Source organism: Otolemur garnettii, unplaced genomic scaffold (assembly GCF_000181295.1).
Source record: "Otolemur garnettii isolate 467f Iridium unplaced genomic scaffold, OtoGar3 scaffold00021, whole genome shotgun sequence".
Classification (NCBI taxonomy): domain Eukaryota; kingdom Metazoa; phylum Chordata; class Mammalia; order Primates; family Galagidae; genus Otolemur; species Otolemur garnettii.
Genome location: NW_003852416.1, coordinates 19,943,103 through 19,959,725, shown reverse-complemented (window position 1 = coordinate 19,959,725; position 16,623 = coordinate 19,943,103). Strand labels below are relative to the sequence as shown.

The window sequence follows — 16,623 nt, the reverse complement described above, 5'->3', positions numbered from 1 at the left end:
CGCTACTCAGAAAATTAAGAGCGGCTCAAGGGAGGCCTAGAGTAGAGGTGGCAGGCCACTGGGAATCCAGCGGGAGAGGAATGTGAAACTACTCAAAGGTCTAAGGGATAGAAGGTTGCTTGCTTCGCTTTTTAATTCTTTTCCTCCCCTCTTCCTCCAGGCCTGTCAACTCAACTCTGACTGACCATTAGGTGCCCTGGTGTAGTGCTGAGGTGGAGAACTAAGCAGTCAAGCTTACTTTTGGGTTCATGGGAAAGGGCTGGATCAGGTTTCCAGTTTTCCAAATAATTCCATTAAAGTCAAGGTCTAACTCTGGGTTCTTTTTTTTTTTTTGGTACTCACTCCTCACTTTCCCCAAACCTCATTCCTTGCCCTCACCCCACCAGCTCAGGTTCCAATTGATTCAGCTAACTCAGTTCCCACCCCCAACACTACCCTGGCCCTAGCATTCTTGGCCCAATCCCTGGGCTGTCCCCATTCCCCTCCTGGGGTATTGTCCCCACCGGGGAACCTGGGCCCCAAGGACTGTCAACTGTGGCCTCCTGAATTTTTAGGGCTTTGGGTAGACCCTCTATACTAGAGGTTTAAGTAGGGAGATCAATAGCAAACAGTTGTAATGATCTAATTAATTATGGCAAAATTAAAAGCGAGTACAAAATCAATCTCTGATGGTGTTGAAGATGGAATTCAATTGAGAGCCCATCTGTGCACCCCCTCGACCGTATAAATATGCAGCCCAAGGACAGATCTAATGTCTGGGTCTTCCTGGAAACCTCTCTCCCCATTTCCTCCTCTCAGGAACAGGGCTTCTCTCTTCACTCCCCTGAATCTGTTTTGCTTTCTGACTACTCCAGTCTCCACCCCTCCTTCCTTCCCTGTCCCGTTTGCTCAAACTCCTGATATTTCCATTTTCCCTTCAGTCAGGCGGCTGTCCCTGCCTTGCAGGCCTGAGTTGGGTGGACCAGGTTCCCAGTTCCAGCAAGACTCCCAGCAGAAGCATTCAGGTTTCCTACCCAGAGCTTCTGGAAGGAGAAAGCAAAGCGATGGGGGCATCGCTGAGTGGCGGTCAAGGTCCTGATCCCAGGTTTCCTGGAGCGCTGGCTACTCCAGAAGAGACCAGAGCGCTTCCCACTTACCCAGGGCGCCTGCACCCACCTGCGCCTGGCGGGTTAGGGTAGCAGCTCCCGGCGCGAGAGACATAGCGGCTCCGCTGTGCACCGCGCTCGGGTTCCCTTCCTTCCTTTTCCAGCATTGCCGGTGCGGCGATTGCATTCCAGGCAGCGGCAGCTCTCAGCTCACAACTCGCTGCTCTGGGTGGGGAGGAGGCGCGGAGCAGGGCAGGAGGCAGGGCTGCGTGCGAGAGAAGGAAACCGCCTTCGAGGCGGCCCCTTGGAACCGAGCCGCAGAGTCTTCCGCCCTCTCGGCTGCTTTCTCTCTTTCCTTCTTTTCACTCCCTCCTGCCTCTTCACCCTCCTCCCCTGTCCTCATCCTTTCCACAGCCACGTTTGGCCTCGGTACAACTCCCTGGGGGCCCTGCGTCCCCCAGATGGCCCTGCGCCCTTTTTGGCCCCGTCAGGCTAGTTCAAAATGATAATGACAGACGCGCGTGAATGAGCGTGCTTGCCGGACTCCCCAGCGCAACTGGCGCAACCGCTGCAGCCGGGTTTGCGAAGTATGCGGGTTTTATTTAGTCTCGCTGAGCCTGTTCCAGGGAGAATAGCGAAAAACCATTTGTGAAGTGGAAGGGGAAGGGGAAAGAGAGAATCAGCAAATAGGTCAATCGTGGTCTTCAACTATTGCGTGTATACCCCCCGAACTATAAAAATAAGCAGTTCGTTGGATGTCCTCCCTTCCCTCCCCCCTCCCTCTGCCCTATCCCAGCAGGCTCTCTGGCTTCCTGTCGCTAGTCCACTGCCTCTCCTTCCAGCGACCGTGGGCCTACTCCCAGGCCTATACTGATTTCCCAGATTTCTTTCTACCCGAAGAGACCCCCCTCTTCCTGGTCAGGCTGCCGGGTCCTGAGAGCCTGGGGGAGACACAGCCTGACGCCTTCCCTCCCTCTTTTGCCAGGCCTCCTCACCCTGTTATTAATTGCTGTGTTGACCTGCAGGATTGATTGGCTGCCCGGCTAGAAGAGGCTGCGGAGGCCTTGGCCTCGGAGCAGCCTCGTCTGAGCGCAGAGGAGGAGGGGGAGGTGCGGGATGTGGGTCCTGAGTTCCTCTTTCTGCCCTGCCTGGAACACAACTGTCTACCTGGACACCCTTCCCCTCAATACACACACACACTTTTTACACACCTTGACAATACTTACACTCACATGATCAGCTTAGCTTCCAAGGAAACAGAAATTCTCCATAATTGATTTAGAAATTGAAAAGGGCTTCCTCCCTCTTTAATTCATTTCTTCAATGTATTCGTTATCCGCGGGTCTAGACATGGCAGAACTAACTCCTGGGACTTGGGCGCTTTTATAGTCCGAGATTTACCTTGAACCTTTTCTTTTTTAGGGAAAGTTACAGAAAGTTAAGAAATAATCCTGAATGAAAGTGACTCTTAAAGCCTCAAACCAAAGCACTTTTTGCCAGAAAAAGACCTTTCTCTGGCTCCCGAGGGATCCGGTTCAGCTCTTTTGTTTCAAGTTAGGGGAATGGAACACTCTGGACTGTGGAGAGCGGAGACTTGCAGTGGCTTGGGGCCGGGGTCTAACCCTGCAGCCCTCTGCCTCACCTTCCTTCGCCTGCCCAAGCCATCTCGGGCGCACGCACGCACGCGCACACACACTCACACGGCCCCGCAGACACACCAACTCCCTCTGCTCGGACCCTGGGCCACTGGAATGAGGACCCGGGACGCCCCAGCTTCAGGTTGGGCGTGGGCGGAGGAGGCACAAACTGGATCACTTCCCAGATGCCCCTTTTCCTTGGGCCTCTCCTCGTCCCAGCTAACCCCTCTCGCCCCTTGTCACCTCTCCCCTACACTCCTGTCCTTTGTTTCTAAGCACCTCTTGGCCTGTCCCTCGCTTTGGTATACTAGCCCTTTGGCGTCCCTATCTTGCTGACCGGCGTCCCCCTGCCTTACCAGCTCCCGGATGTGGCGCGCTCTCTGCCTGCTCCTCGCCTCCACACAGCTCCTGGGAGAGGAGGAAGGGAGGGCCGGCGCGCCGCGGATGGATCCGAGAAGGTGGCTTTGGTGCCTGATCGCAACTCCGTGGAAACTCTGCCCGGGTTCTCCAGCCCCTCTCCAACTGTTCCTCAGCGCTGCGCCGCTCTTACCTGCGCCGGCCCCTTCCTTTCCCTGTATGTCGGCTGTGGCTACAACGCTCCGTGCAATCTCCCGGCATCTGGAGTTGCACTCCCCTTGCCCTGCACTCCGTCCCCTTTGGCTGCGGGTCGCTGCCACCTGCTCCTCCCTCCGTAGCCCCTCTGTCTCTGTGGAGGTGATGGTAAAGCTGGGGACTTCCCTGTTCGCGTGTCTCCCTCGACCACAGCCTCAGGCCACGAGCTACGGCCCAGCTCAAAAGAGAGTTAATCACTACTTGGACACCGCTGTTCAGCCTCACTCGGACTTCCTCACCCTGGCTTTGGGAGGAGGGGAAGGGACAGCGGGCCCAGTGGGAACTCCGGCTCCCCCAAACCAGGCCTTCCAGGAACAGGTGCTTCCTCAGTTCCCTCAGTGCTCCTTTCATGTCCTTTCTTCCCCTCCTCTCCCTCTTTTATGCCTCTCCGTGTTAGTCCTCTCCCACCGTCTCTTCCCGGCTCTGGCTTTGGCAGATTGACTGCAGGTCCTGTGAGGACCAACTTTCTTTGTTTGGAACCGGACCGGACGGGATTTCCTTTCCCAAGTCTCTGCCAATGGGCCAGCTCCTCCCCATGGTTTTGGCGGACTGGCTGAAGGGGACCGCGCCTGAGGCCACAATTAACCCGGCTGTTGGGGGGAGATTTAACTGATCCTCTAGCAGCTGCGCTTGTGCAGTGGGGAGGAGGATGCAGGAAGTAGGAATGGAGGAGTGGCAGAAGGGATAGACAGAGGACTGAGAGATAAACCTGATCCGGGTGCGGTAGAGTCGATGGAAGGGGTAAGGGGGGATCCTGAGAGGGAGAATAGAGGAAGGAGGTGCAGTGATGAATCCCAGTAGCCTTATAGAGGTGGCATGGAAAGCATCACCTTCCTGCCCTGCCTAAGGGCTCAGGTTCTTCCCTTACCTCTTTGTAGAAGGCTCAGACAGCTAACCATTTACTCCGTAATCTACTATAGAAAAATTTTTTCGAAATGCTTGTTGGTTAGCTCCATAAAATAAACCATACCGGTGTACCACTTTACAGGTAAGAAAACTGTGTCTCAAAGAAGCAAAGGGACTGTACATGTAGTGGCTGCTGCTTTTTCCTGTAGGCTGTGGGGTTAGTAGCCCCTTTAACTGTGAAGAGGCCCACGAGTGTCTGGGGCAGGGGTAGAGTCTGTGCCCAGGTTGGAGCCTAGAGTACCAGGCCCTCACTGGGCTCATTTCTCTTCTAGTTTGTTCTGTTGGACAGGGACTCCCACTGCTGCCCTGTAGACCTGCTAGCCAGTTTTTTTCCTGGCTTGATTTTTTTCAGTCCCTCAATAGGGTGGTCCACGGGTGGCAGCCACCTGGCTGGCCCGTGCCACTAAAAGACAGCTTTGGTGGCCAAGTGGCTTTCATTGTCGTTGCCCCTCAAAGGAGCTGCGTAGGGCCGGGCAGGTCGAAAGGACCTCTTGTGAAGGGAAGCCGGGTTAAAGGGGGAGGGGCCGGGAGGATAAAGGCCCAGCACGTGCGTGCAGCCTCCGCAGGACCAACAGACTAAGCGGGCGGGGCCAAGCCTAGAGTCAGGGCCCCTGAGCTTCAAGCGGGGAGCCCAAATATTGGGAACAAAAGCAGGAAAAAAGAGTGAGAGCAGGAGGGAGGAGGGCACAAAGGAGGGAGTGAGGAAACAGAAATTAGGGGGTCTTAGATGGGGAAAAAAAAGAAAGTAGCTTTAGGGGGAATGTGCTGTGGAGTGTGAAATTGCAGCCCATGGTGCTCCATATTGTACCAGAAGCTCTTCCAAAAAAAAAAAAAAAAACCATCCTCCAACGTGACCAGAGGGCTAGGCAGGGGGAGGAGCTGGGAGAGAGTGGGAGAAGGAGGGGAAAGGGCCAGGCTGGAGCCGGTCAGGCAGAGGGCTGATCTGGAGGGGGGCTGGGGTGCATGAGCTGGCTGCAGGGGATCTGACTGCAGAGGGTAGGTGCCCAGGGATGCGCCGGAACCCTGAGGGCATGTTGATCATGGACATCTCCCCAGAGTTCGATTGTCAGAAGAACTTTTATTTTCTTTTACTCTTTTTTTAGGTTATAGTGGCAGTGACTTCCCAGACTGGGGATAATTCAGAAATGGAACTCAACTGTGGAGCTACAGCTCTGCTCTACCCTCCTGTCTTCCCTCCTTCGTTTCTGCTTCCTTTCCCTTTGGACTAGTTTTTCCCCCCTTGATTCTAAACAGCTTTTTCCCCCCTGAACTTTAATGCATTTAATTTGGTCCGCGCTGTGGGGAGCATTTCCTGGGGAGATACATTTAATTTCGGAATTTCTAATCCCTTCCCTCAGAGCCAGGGCCTTAGCTCCCTTTTGCTGCTCCCCGGGAGGTGGAAGGAGAAAGGCAGGCCCAGACCATGGGGGAGGGGCAGGGCTTGGCTGGGATGCTCCCTGAGCAGCCAGTGGCCCCTGCCAGGCCCCTGTGGCCCAGCCATCTTCCAAAACTGCAGAGGCCAGGTGCCTGGGCCTGGGGTCCCAGCCCTTCAGGCAGAGAGGAGGCAGCCACGCCTCTTCCTTTTCTTGCTTTGGAAGTAAGTTCTGAGCTAGGGAATGGAGAACCTGAAAAAGGAGCAAAAGAGTCGAGAAAGAAGTGGGTGCCAGCGGAGTGAGAGAACAGAGTCTACATGGGCACTTCATTTTTGCACAGTATACCCAGAAAAGCATTTGGGAGCTTGGGGATGCAAATTGCTCTGGGCTTGGGGTGCCCACATATAGGTACACTTGAGGTGAAAGGTGCTTACTTGCCTCCCAGACACCTAAACCCAGACAGAGCCAAAAAGCCTGGTTGGGAGGAGGCTAGGGTGAGGGCTACGAGGAGCTCCAGGAGCCTAGTAGGGAAGGAAGCCGAGAAGGTGAAGGAGCTGTGATCCACAAGGAAGATTTATTGGGCAGATCAGATGCACAGAGGCGGCTAATGAAGCAAATCCCGAGATGGGTATCAGAGCAACTCCCCAAAAGTTTATTTGCCTTTAAATTTCCGCAGGGAGGCGGGTGCCTTGTTTGAAGTGTAAATGCCCCTAGGTTGGGGGGTGGAAAGGCTGCTTTGAAAACAGCAGAGAGAAAAGGTTCATTTAAAGGCAGACGGGAAAAGCAACCAACCCTGACAGGTCAGAGCCTGGGTTGTGTTTGGGGTTGGGTTGTTTTCTTTCTTTCTCTTTTTCCCTTTCCTCTTTCTTTTTCCCGTTTTTTCCTTTCTTGCTTTGTTTCCCCTCTACTAGACTCCACAGAAAAAGAACAAGAAAGGCAGAGTCAGAGGGAGAGGTCAATGATTGGATGAAGGCCAGCCTTTCATCCCGGAGCCCCAGGAGATGGCAGAGCCCTGGCTAAGAGGGGTTCCTAATCACCAGAGAGCATCGCTCTTGGACTTTGTATACCGGGGAATGGTTGGATCTAGGGAGGAAGTTGAGTGTCCAGGCTAGTACAGTGCTGGCAGAGGATCCCAGGGGCAGGAGGATGCCTGTCAGGGGCTACTTGGGAATTGGACAACTACAGAAGGGTCTTCACTCCTCAGAGGGTGCATGTGAAATATAGGTTGTGTGAGTACAACTTTCAGCACACTTTGTGCATTAAGTCCCCTTCTCTACAAAATGTGAAAACTCCTCTTGCCCAATCTGTGAAAATGCTTTCTGTGTTCTGTGAGTAACATAAAGATATTTCTAGCTGATTCTAGAAAAATCTGAGCCTATATGTAGCAAGGGAGAGTTCTACCCACAGTCTTGTTCCTTCAAAAGTTCATACTTCCTAAGACAGCTTCCTGGATGAGACCAACATAGGGAGGACCTGGGGCAAGGGTTGCTTTAGTTCTGAGCACCTCTATAAGGACCTTTCCTCAATGCTCCCATTCCCCCACAATTCTGACCTGATTACTTCCCCAAAGGACATCCAAGGCTGTACCAGCTAATTCCACCTGAGATCCTTTGCTCTCTGGTCTGAGTGCTGTTCCCTTTAGGCTGCACGAACTGTTTTCCTTTTTCGCTTCCCACACGAAGTTAGTGCGTGTTCGTGGGGTTGTGAGGCCAAAGCAAACCCGGGAGCGCCATCTGCAGGCCTCTAGAGGAAGAGACTGACCTTCCAGGTTGGACCCAGCGCCTTTAACCTCTCCCCCAAGGGAACCTGCTCCGCGGTCCAAGGGAAGTGGGGTGAGGGCTTGGGGTGGGGTGTTAAGAGAGGAATGGGTTTTTCCTCCCAAACTTTACCCTGCAGGTGTATTAAGCTGATCTAACTTGGGAAGATCCAGGAGGGAGGGCGAATGCCAGGATCGCAGTGAACTCAGCCCAAGGAATGGGCGGCTCAAACCCTGTCCTGCAGAGCCTTGTCCGAGCCTTGCCCGCGGGTTACGGGCGCCCGGAAAACGCGGGTACGAGAGGCTTAGTAGTAGGCAGAGTCGAGCTGAATCAGGAGGGTGCGTTAATCTATTTGCCGCTCAGGCTCCGGCCATAAGTCCTCGGCGTTTCCCCGGAGCACCTGGGGCTGCGGACAGAGGCCGGAAGAACCTCAGATCCAGGAGGCAGGAGCCCAGCGCAGCACTGTCTTAGCCGAGCCTCCCTTTTGCAGACCTAGGGAAGCAAGGGGAGGGAGCGAAGGAGGGAGAGTTAAAACATCAGCTGAAGTGCCAAGATGATTTATGAGACGAGGGAAAATATTTCATAAAGATCTCCCGGATATTCTGTACTTAACCAGTTAGGAGACAAAGGGTTTCTCCTGACTGGTGCAGGAGAGCAGACCCAGCGAGCAAGGGAAGGGAGCGCTAGCGAGGGCTGTGGAGGCTGGGCCATCGGCTCCAGGAGTGGCACCGCCCGGCGCACTGCGCCTCTTGCTCTCGCTCCGGATCCGCGGAGCTAGCAGCGGGCTACACTCAGCCGCGTTCGCAGCCTCCTCTTCTCCCCAGCCGGGGAGAGCAAGCCTTGGTCTCCCGCATCCTCTGGCGCCAGCGAACTGACGCTGCGTTCAGTCTTCCCTCCCCAGTCCCCAACCCCGGCCACCAGAGGGTCCAGGAACCTAGTCCCCGGGCTCTCCTATCGTTCGTTGGGTCCGACCGAGGCAGGTGGGTGCTTGCCGGAGGTCTCCAGCTCGACTGTAAACCAAGCGCCCTGGACGGCCCAGACCGGGTGGGAAGGAGACAAGGGAGGCTCTGCGAGTAGCCGCGCGTGGGACCAGAGAGGCAAAGCGCTGGGCACTTTTACCCCGAATGAGAATTGGGGGTGCTTGGGCGGGGAGGTACCTCAGGAGGGAAAGGCGAAAGGGAAGAACTAGAGAGCAGAAAAGCGAGGAAGGAAGGGAAGGAAACTCAGCTGAGGGTAGTGGGATTAGGGCTATGAATGCGAACTGGGCTTGGGGCCACACGGCCCAGGAGGACACTGGCCGGTGGATGGCAGGGCTGGGCGAGTTGGAACTGAGAGCCTGGCTTCTGAGCGTGGCGCGCTCCGCGGCCCTCTATCATTGCCTGAATATTCATTAGACTGGCCTCTCTTTATCCTTATCTAACGTTTATCTTATCGGCGAGTTTCGTTTCTCCAGTGTAGTTTTAATCCCGGGCTCCCATTCCTCCTCCTCCTGGCCTGCTCTCCTCCCTTCTCTCCCTCCCTCTTCCTTCGCCCGCTGTTCCCTCACTCCCTCCCATTTCCCCCTCCCTTACCCTCCCCTTGCCTGCACCGGAGTGACAGGCGCGGGGCCCTCCTCGCCAAAGCTCCGGGCTCCGGCGCTAGCGAATCACAGAGTGGTGGAATCTATTGCCTTTGTCTGACAAGTCATCCATCTCCCGGCGCGGGGAGGAGGAGGGGGTCTGGAGGGGGCTTTGCAGCTTTTAGAGAGACACACACCGGGAGCGGAGGCTCCAGTCTCCGGCCGAGTCTTCTCGCAGCCGCAACCCACCTGGGGCCAGCTCGGAGCTGCCGGCGCCTTTCGGCTCCCTCCCACCCTCCCGGCCCTTCGGCCGCGGCGGCGTGCGCCGGCCTTTTCCGGGGGCGGGGGCCCGGCCGGCGCGCTCCCCTCCCGCTGGCGCCAGCTCCGACATCCCGGGGATTGCTACTTCTCTGCCAACTTCGCCAACTCGCTGGCACTTGGAGTGGCCCCGCTCCCCTCCCAGCGCCCTTCGGCTGCCCCCGCCCCGCGCCCTCTCCGACGATCGCCTCTCCGATGACCGGGTTCCAGCGGAGCTGAGAGAGCCGCCTACTCTGCCGGGCTTCAGCTTTGGCCGCGGCTGCGGCGCTAGCGATGCGTCCCCAGTGCTCCCCGGCCTGGCCCACAGCCCCGTGGCCGCTCTGCTGACCACCCAGTCCCACGCCCCGACGGTGGGAAGTTGCGGCCGCTGCAGTGGCAAGCCCGAGCCAGCTCCGAGGAGCCGCCGGGAGCTCAGCGCGGCGCTCCCTGACCTCGCGCGCCCTGCAGCAGCCGGGCGCCCACTCACTCTCCCTCCCCCACCGTCCCTCCCTTTTCTCCTCAAGTCCTGAAGTTGAGTTTGCGAGGTGACACGGCGGCGGCGGCCGCGCTGCTCCCGCTCCTCTGCCTCCCCATGGATATGCACTGCAAAGCAGACCCCTTCTCCGCGATGCACCGTGAGTACCGGCGCCCGGCTCCTGTCCCGGTTCGGGGCTCTCAGTCCTAACCCTGTGCAGTTCCAGGTTGGCCCCGGCCCCTGCGCTCAGGTCTCCTCTTGGAGGCCACGCGTGTTTCTCCTGGTCCCTCCTTTCATTCTTCCTCTTTCCCTTGCCTGATGTTTCTAACATCTCCAGCTTCTCTCCCTTCTGCCTTCTTTCACCCATACTTATTCCTCTGCCTGCTTTCCTATACCTTCCCTAGTGCCCATCACCTGCCTTTGCTCCTTCTACCTGCTCCTTCTTAGGTCATGGGATCCACTGCCTGGGGGCCCCCATTCCGCCACTCACTACACTAGTCAGCCTCTTGCCCTGGGCTGGGGGATTGATTCACAGTTTTCAGGGTGTTGTGTTGTGTTTTCTCTATTTTTTCTGTTTGCCTCCCCCTTCTTCCTCCTCTCATCTCTACCTTTTTCAAACTTAAGAGTTGTGGGTGTCCAGGAGACTCCAAGCTTGGGTGGCCTGGTGTCAGGACATTCAGGCAGAGAGTGTGGGGGTGGGGTGCCCCCCTCTGACCCTCAGCTCTTTGCATCTCCTGGCCTTTCCTGCTCAGCCACGACTCTTCTTGTGAGCTGGGTTAGGATATTTCCTTCCTCTTCCTTTCTTTCCCATCTCCCTCTCTTCTCCTCTCCTTTCCTTTCCTTTCTCCTTGAGTTAGGCATTTGAGGTTGTCAGGACAGTGGTCATCTTTCCTAGCCTCTGCCTGGGAGATGCTCTAAAAACAAAGAGGGGTTCCAGAAGAAATTGAAGCAGGGAGAGAGCAGTAGCACAGGCTTCAAAGTGGGTCCCTGGGCTGAGTACAGCTTTGCTCTCAGTTGTAGAGTCTTCTGGTCTGCCTCCCACTCCCCATGTAGCCAGCAACCTGGCCAGGGGTCAGCAAAGAGGGAAAAAAATGATAAAAGGGAAAGAACAAAAGGAAGGCAAATGCCAAAGCTGGAAAGAAGGGAAAAGAGAAATCAAAATGCGAGACTGGAAATTTTAAAAAATGAAATGATGTTACAGAAAAAAAGAGAAGGGGAGAAAAGAAATAGAAAAATAGGGGGAAAGATTATTTTCATGAAAGTGGAATTTATCTAATTTATGTCATGTCGTTAGCTTAGAAAACTATCCTGAGATTTTTTTTTTGCAGGCTTTTTTCTAAGATAAAATTCTAAATAAAAAACTCCTCCCTATTTGTAGATTAATAATTAAGGATAATTCGTAACTTTTCGCAAGGAAACTTTTTAGACCTGGCTTGGATCTATCCTTAGGACGAGAAAGCCAAGGGAGAGCTGTGTTTTTCTGTAAGCATATATTTAGCGTTTCAGGGGCAGCTTTAAAAAACATACCCTAGGGTAAAGTATATTTCCCTAAATAATTTTCAAGTACAGGAAATCCGAGCCGAGGGCATCAGGCTGCCGCGGGTCTCCCGCAAGTGGAGCGGAAAAGCCTCGCTCCTTTTCGGAGGAAGTGGAACCGGGTCCACACGCCGCGGTCTTCGCCCAGCCCTCCAGCCTCGCGGCGGCCACAGCTCTCACTCTCCTCTCTTGCCTATTCCGCCGGGGATCCGCCGACTCCTGGCAGCCCACCGGGAGCCACTTTGAAGTCCAAAGGGGAGCAAAGCCCAACAGAAGGTGGCCGGAGGAGGGGAGACAGCCGCCGCAGCGCGGGCAGGCGGGCCCTGGCGGCTGAGCAGCCGCAGCCCGAGTCTGTGCGGGAGGCAGTGGCGCATTCCAGACCAGACTCCGCGCCGGCTCGAGGCCGACCCTTAGCCCTGGACTCCCTCGGTGCCCCCTTGCCATCCCCACACCTTAGATTGGGGTCGAGGGGCCGGGCCCCGAGCCCCGGGAGGCTGAATTATTCATCTTTAATCTGCCCGCAGCTGCCGCCTTTTCATACCGGTAACGCGAGTTCTCTCGGGGCCTAAATTATTGATGGTCGGGGGTTTGCAGGGGGGGAGGGATGAGTAGTGGGGCTAGAGATAGAGAGATTAAAGGGTGGGGGGATAAAATAAAAGATTCTTGTTTCTCTGGAAGCCCAATCAGAGGACTTTTCCCAGGGGGTTCGCCCAAGCTTGTTCTAAGTACCCCCAGAAGGGGACCGGAGAAGGCGGGCGCGCCTATGTCCCCGCTTTCTCCGAAACTTGCTTGAGGCTAACAGTGCAGAGGCTGCAGGTCGCTGGCCCAGTACAGCGCGACTCCGACACCAGAAGTCTCTGCGCTTGGATTGCACAGTAACTGCAGGAGTTGGTTGATCGCTCTGGGTGCAGGATTTCTAGACTGCTTGTAGGCCAGGGAGAATGGGGTACCGAGCAGCGCCTTCAGGCCTGGCACCGGAGGCTGTTTGGTTTCTAGAATGCGAGCCCGTGCAGGATCCGGGTAGGAAACACAGTGCCTTTCTCTTGTCCAGGCGAGCAAATCTCGCTGCTCGGTTCCCTGCCGCTGCCTCAGTCTGCGGGATCACAGGGATGTGGGCTGTCTTGGGCCGGCTTTACAGGGTGTCCCGTGTGTCCTCAACTCTCTGGGGTGACCGGTGCCATGCAGCCTGGGTGAGATGGTGGGACTCAGTCCTGGCGCGGCAGGCGAACGAGCCCAAGCGCCCAGCGTTCTCGGCTACTACCGGGAGCTCCAAGCGCAGCAGAGGTGGACCCTTGCCTCTTCCACCTTCCCACCTCCACTTTAGACACTAGGGAGGTGAGAGGAAAATATGATTGTACCCAAGATAAAAATCATAAAGGAAAGGAAAACTCCCGATTAAAACAAAACAAAACAAAAACACGAGGATAGAAAAATTCTGATTAAAAATAAGTATAAGGAAAGAGAGCAAAAAGGTGTGTGTGTCAGGGATTTAGTACTTCTCTGTGCTCTGGGTCCTGATGAAGAGTCAACTGGACCGAAAGCTACTCTATCACCAAAATCATCCTAAAGGCCTCCCTGGCACTGTCAGCTGCCCCCTTTGCCCACTGTGCAGGCGGGATACAGCTGGGTACCAGCTCTATCCTCTGCCAGGCCCTTCTCCTCACTTTCCTACATTCTCCCCCACTGGCATTAATTCTTCTTTGCTGTTTTTTCCCCTCTTTTCTCTCTCTTAGCTTCTCCATCCCTTCCCTTACTTTCTACCTAGCGTCCTCACACTGGTCAGAGTCCTATTCTTGCCCAGCCCTCAGCTCAGCAACTGTGCTTCTGCGTCTCTATGGCCCCCTTGGGTTCCAATTCCCAACCCTTTGCGTTGTGGTGGGAGTCTGCCACCTGTCTCCTTGAGTTCGGAAACTTGCCCTTCCTCTCTGCCTGCTCCCTTCGCACATCCCGGGTCATGGACCCTGACTAATGGCCGGTCCCTGCTGTGTGTGGGGTGTTGTTTTTTTTCTTGTCTCTCCCCAGCAGGGCACGGGGGTGTGAACCAGCTCGGGGGGGTGTTTGTGAACGGCCGGCCCCTACCCGACGTGGTGAGGCAGCGCATCGTGGAGCTGGCCCACCAGGGTGTGCGGCCCTGTGACATCTCCCGGCAGCTGCGGGTCAGCCACGGCTGTGTCAGCAAAATCCTGGGCAGGTGAGGGCCTTGGAGCTGTCCTGGGAGATGCCCTGCCTCCTTCCCCGGCCAGCCCTGGGTCTCTGCCTGAGGACTTGGCTAGATGTGGAGGACCCCAAGCGGGAGAGGGAGATCCCCAAAGGGATCTGGAGAGCTGCTCTTTTTGGAGTCGGTGCTCAGGTGGTGGCTTGGCCCCAGGAGCAAGAGTGGAGCGGACCAGCCAGTGCCTGCCCTGTTCCAGTGCCCCCTTGGGAAGGCAGCCTGTTCCCCTGCTTTCCCAGAGAAGAGGCATGTCTTTTCTAGCAAGTTAATGCCATTGAGGGTGAGGGGCTGGGAGGTGGAGAAAGAGTGGGGAGTGGAAAGGGGTCCCCAAAAGGAGAAAAAGCAGTGCTTAGGAGGTGGAAGAAGGGTCCTGGGTCCCACAGGTTCTCTGCACTCATTAGGAAAGGGTTTGAGATGGTGCCTCAGCCCTGGTCAGCCTGGAGACCTCACAGCTGCTGTTCCTTCTGCTCTTTCCAAACGAAATGTCAGGCTTTCGCTCCCGGGGTGCCTATGCTGACTGGTGTGCACCCAGTCCCTGATGTGGCCGTCTCCCTGGAGGGAGCATCCCCATTATTATACACATCCTCCACAAGACACTGGTCCTTTTCCCTTTGCGCCACTACTTGGGCGGGAGAGTGGCTCAGCAGCTCCAGAGCCTGCAGCCCCCCTGTCCCTGCCACCACCCGCTTCTTGCTGACCCTGCCGGCCTTCCTGGGGCAGGTACTACGAGACTGGCAGCATCAAGCCTGGTGTGATCGGTGGCTCCAAGCCCAAAGTGGCAACACCCAAAGTGGTAGACAAGATTGCTGAATACAAGCGACAGAACCCCACTATGTTTGCATGGGAGATCCGAGACCGGCTCCTAGCAGAGGGCATCTGCGACAATGACACCGTACCCAGCGTCTCTTCCATCAACAGGTGAGTAAGCCACCCGGGACAGCAGGGTGGGACTCAAACTCCTGGCTTCCACCTACAGGGGTGTCCCCCTGCACTTGGTCTCTGCTCTTTGTCCAGCTTTGCCCTTTCTCCCTACTCCTAGCTTGAAGTCTTTGGGGCAGGGAGAGGGGACTTGGGAGGCAGAAAGATAGACAGGGCTGCCTCCAGTCCAGGGCTATGTATTCCCTGCCAGGCTTCTCCCGCCGATGTCCTGGAAATGAATCCAAGTGTTTGTGGTAATTAAGACTCCAAGATTATGTGCCTCGGGATCTAGAGACAATCACAGCCTGCAGCCCAAGCCTTTAAAATGACCAGTGTCTATTCATTGCCTCCAAACAGACTTCCCTTTCTAAAGGCATGCTTCCTTCCCCAGGGAAAGCTGCTGGTCCTGGTTCCCCCCACCCTCCCTGCCAACTCCCACAAAGCTTGCTTCCCAGGAGCCCAGGTCTTGCTAGCCAGCTCTCCACAAATTTCCGGTCTGCAAACACTAGTGTCTAGGCCTGCAGAGCAAATACCAACCATTAGCCAGCAATTGGCAGGGAGTAAAGGAGCTGGGCAAGGATTGGGGTGCCAGGCAGTGAAGGAGAACTCCAGACCTTAAGACTAAACCTTGGGAGATGCTCCCAACCACCTAGGGTGCCAGGCTAAAGTCTTTGCACTGAAGACAAGCTCAGGCATGTGGGGACACAGGCCAGAGTCAGTTCAACATATAGGATAGTTAGGTCTCCTAGTCTCTGAGCCACTTTACTGTGCTCTCTGGTAGAACACACATGCACATCCCATGTGCGTGCAGCCTAGCAAGTATGCCAATGTGCCCATCTGTGGGAGCTACAGAACATACAGCAGCAGTTGGGCCCAGGAACCCAGGCTAGAGAAAGAGATTGCAGAACTGTACAACTTGATGATTGTACACAGAGACCCCCACATAAGTCATATATCAGGCAGAAGCAAGTCCCAGACAGCTTTGGCCCCCATTTTAAGATGCCTCCAAATGAAACGAGGGCTAAGGGTTTCATACCCTTGTTATTATTTCTACTCTTCACAGGCTCTTTATCAGGACAACTAATAATTCAGATGGCATCTTATTCTGAAACTGGCACCAAGTATCAAGGGTTTTTTTTTTAATATTTTGCAAACGATGTGGAATTATCCCAAATCATCCTAAAAACAGCAGGTAAAATTAGCTGGTAGAATGTACCTTGGCTAAAGAAGATTCCCTCTGCCACACTCGTGCTGTAACGTACTGCGAAGCGACCCCAGAAATTATCCCAGTGTGTGCCATCTGTATTAAAATGGTTATTCAGTTATGAACAGGGTAACATAATACTGATCAGCTAATTATACACCCTCCGAAAACCCTCCAGCTCCCTGGGCCTAGCTCAGCCAAGTATTGAAAGCATAGTGATTTGACATTCAGATACCTTCTAAAGGAGCTGGAGAAAGATGCAGGGTGGTTGGGGAGAGGAATAAGTCCTTTGCTTTTAAAAGCCCAGGGAAGACCTGGAGTGTCAGTAAGGGAGGGGAAGAAGACAAAGCACTGTTTTCTAAGCCATCTAGAGACTCAACCTCTGAGCTGACTGCTTGTCCTGGGAGTTGGAACTGGGGTCTTTGGTGGAGAAAAGCAGGGGTGGCCCTGCTGAGGAGCAGAGTTGCTGGGATTGGGTAGTCTTGTTCTGGAGAATGTTTAAGAGAAATGCTTGTTGTCAGTGCGAACACGTAATTGGAGGAACCCAAGACATACGTGGGTATAGGGTCGGTAATTTGTTTCTCCTGAATGGGGTAAAGGAGAGGATTGACAAGACAGGTGTGATGACAGCCCTGTCTCCCTCCCCCTCAACAAATACCCCTCACTGGCTGAGATGATTTTGGAAGTTGGCTTAAGCACCCATTTGAGAATGCTTTTATCCTGAGAAACCCTGGAGCACAGGGGACAGACAACCCCAGGATCAAGCTCCAGAGGTTTTAGGTACACCCACCAGAACTAGGACAAAGTAGACAAGGTAGCTTCAAGTGAGATGAGAGTCGGGAGGAACCACCTCAGCTTAACGGCTCTGGCAGCCGAAGAATCTTACCCAGCACAGAGCCCGGTCACCTGAGGGACATGGAGGCTTCCTTTGGATGTGGAGAAATAGGTATCTGTAGCAGGGTTCACTGGAAATGGAACGATAGTGGAAGGAGAGGGACAGGGAAGCCACTGGCTTCACGGGCAGACAGCCCTGGGCTTGCAGTTGTGTTTCAC

General features: G+C 55.0%; 1 protein-coding gene across 5 annotated transcripts in view; it reads left to right on the top strand.

The window, feature by feature from the left end:
• PAX2 (paired box 2) overlaps positions 1–16,623 on the top strand; it is a 92,793-nt gene that overhangs the window by 694 nt on the left and 75,476 nt on the right. For 4 of the 5 annotated variants that reach the window (XM_003787259.1, XM_003787258.1, XM_003787257.1 and 1 more), the window contains exons 1-3: positions 9,271–9,860; positions 13,259–13,427; positions 14,169–14,366. In XM_003787259.1, the coding sequence (XP_003787307.1) occupies positions 9,818–9,860; positions 13,259–13,427; positions 14,169–14,366 (410 nt within the window). In that variant the 5' untranslated portion in view covers positions 9,271–9,817. Of the gene's footprint in view, positions 1–9,270; positions 9,861–13,258; positions 13,428–14,168; positions 14,367–16,623 lie in introns of those variants that run through there. The other variant, XM_012803567.1, reaches the window with a different exon arrangement.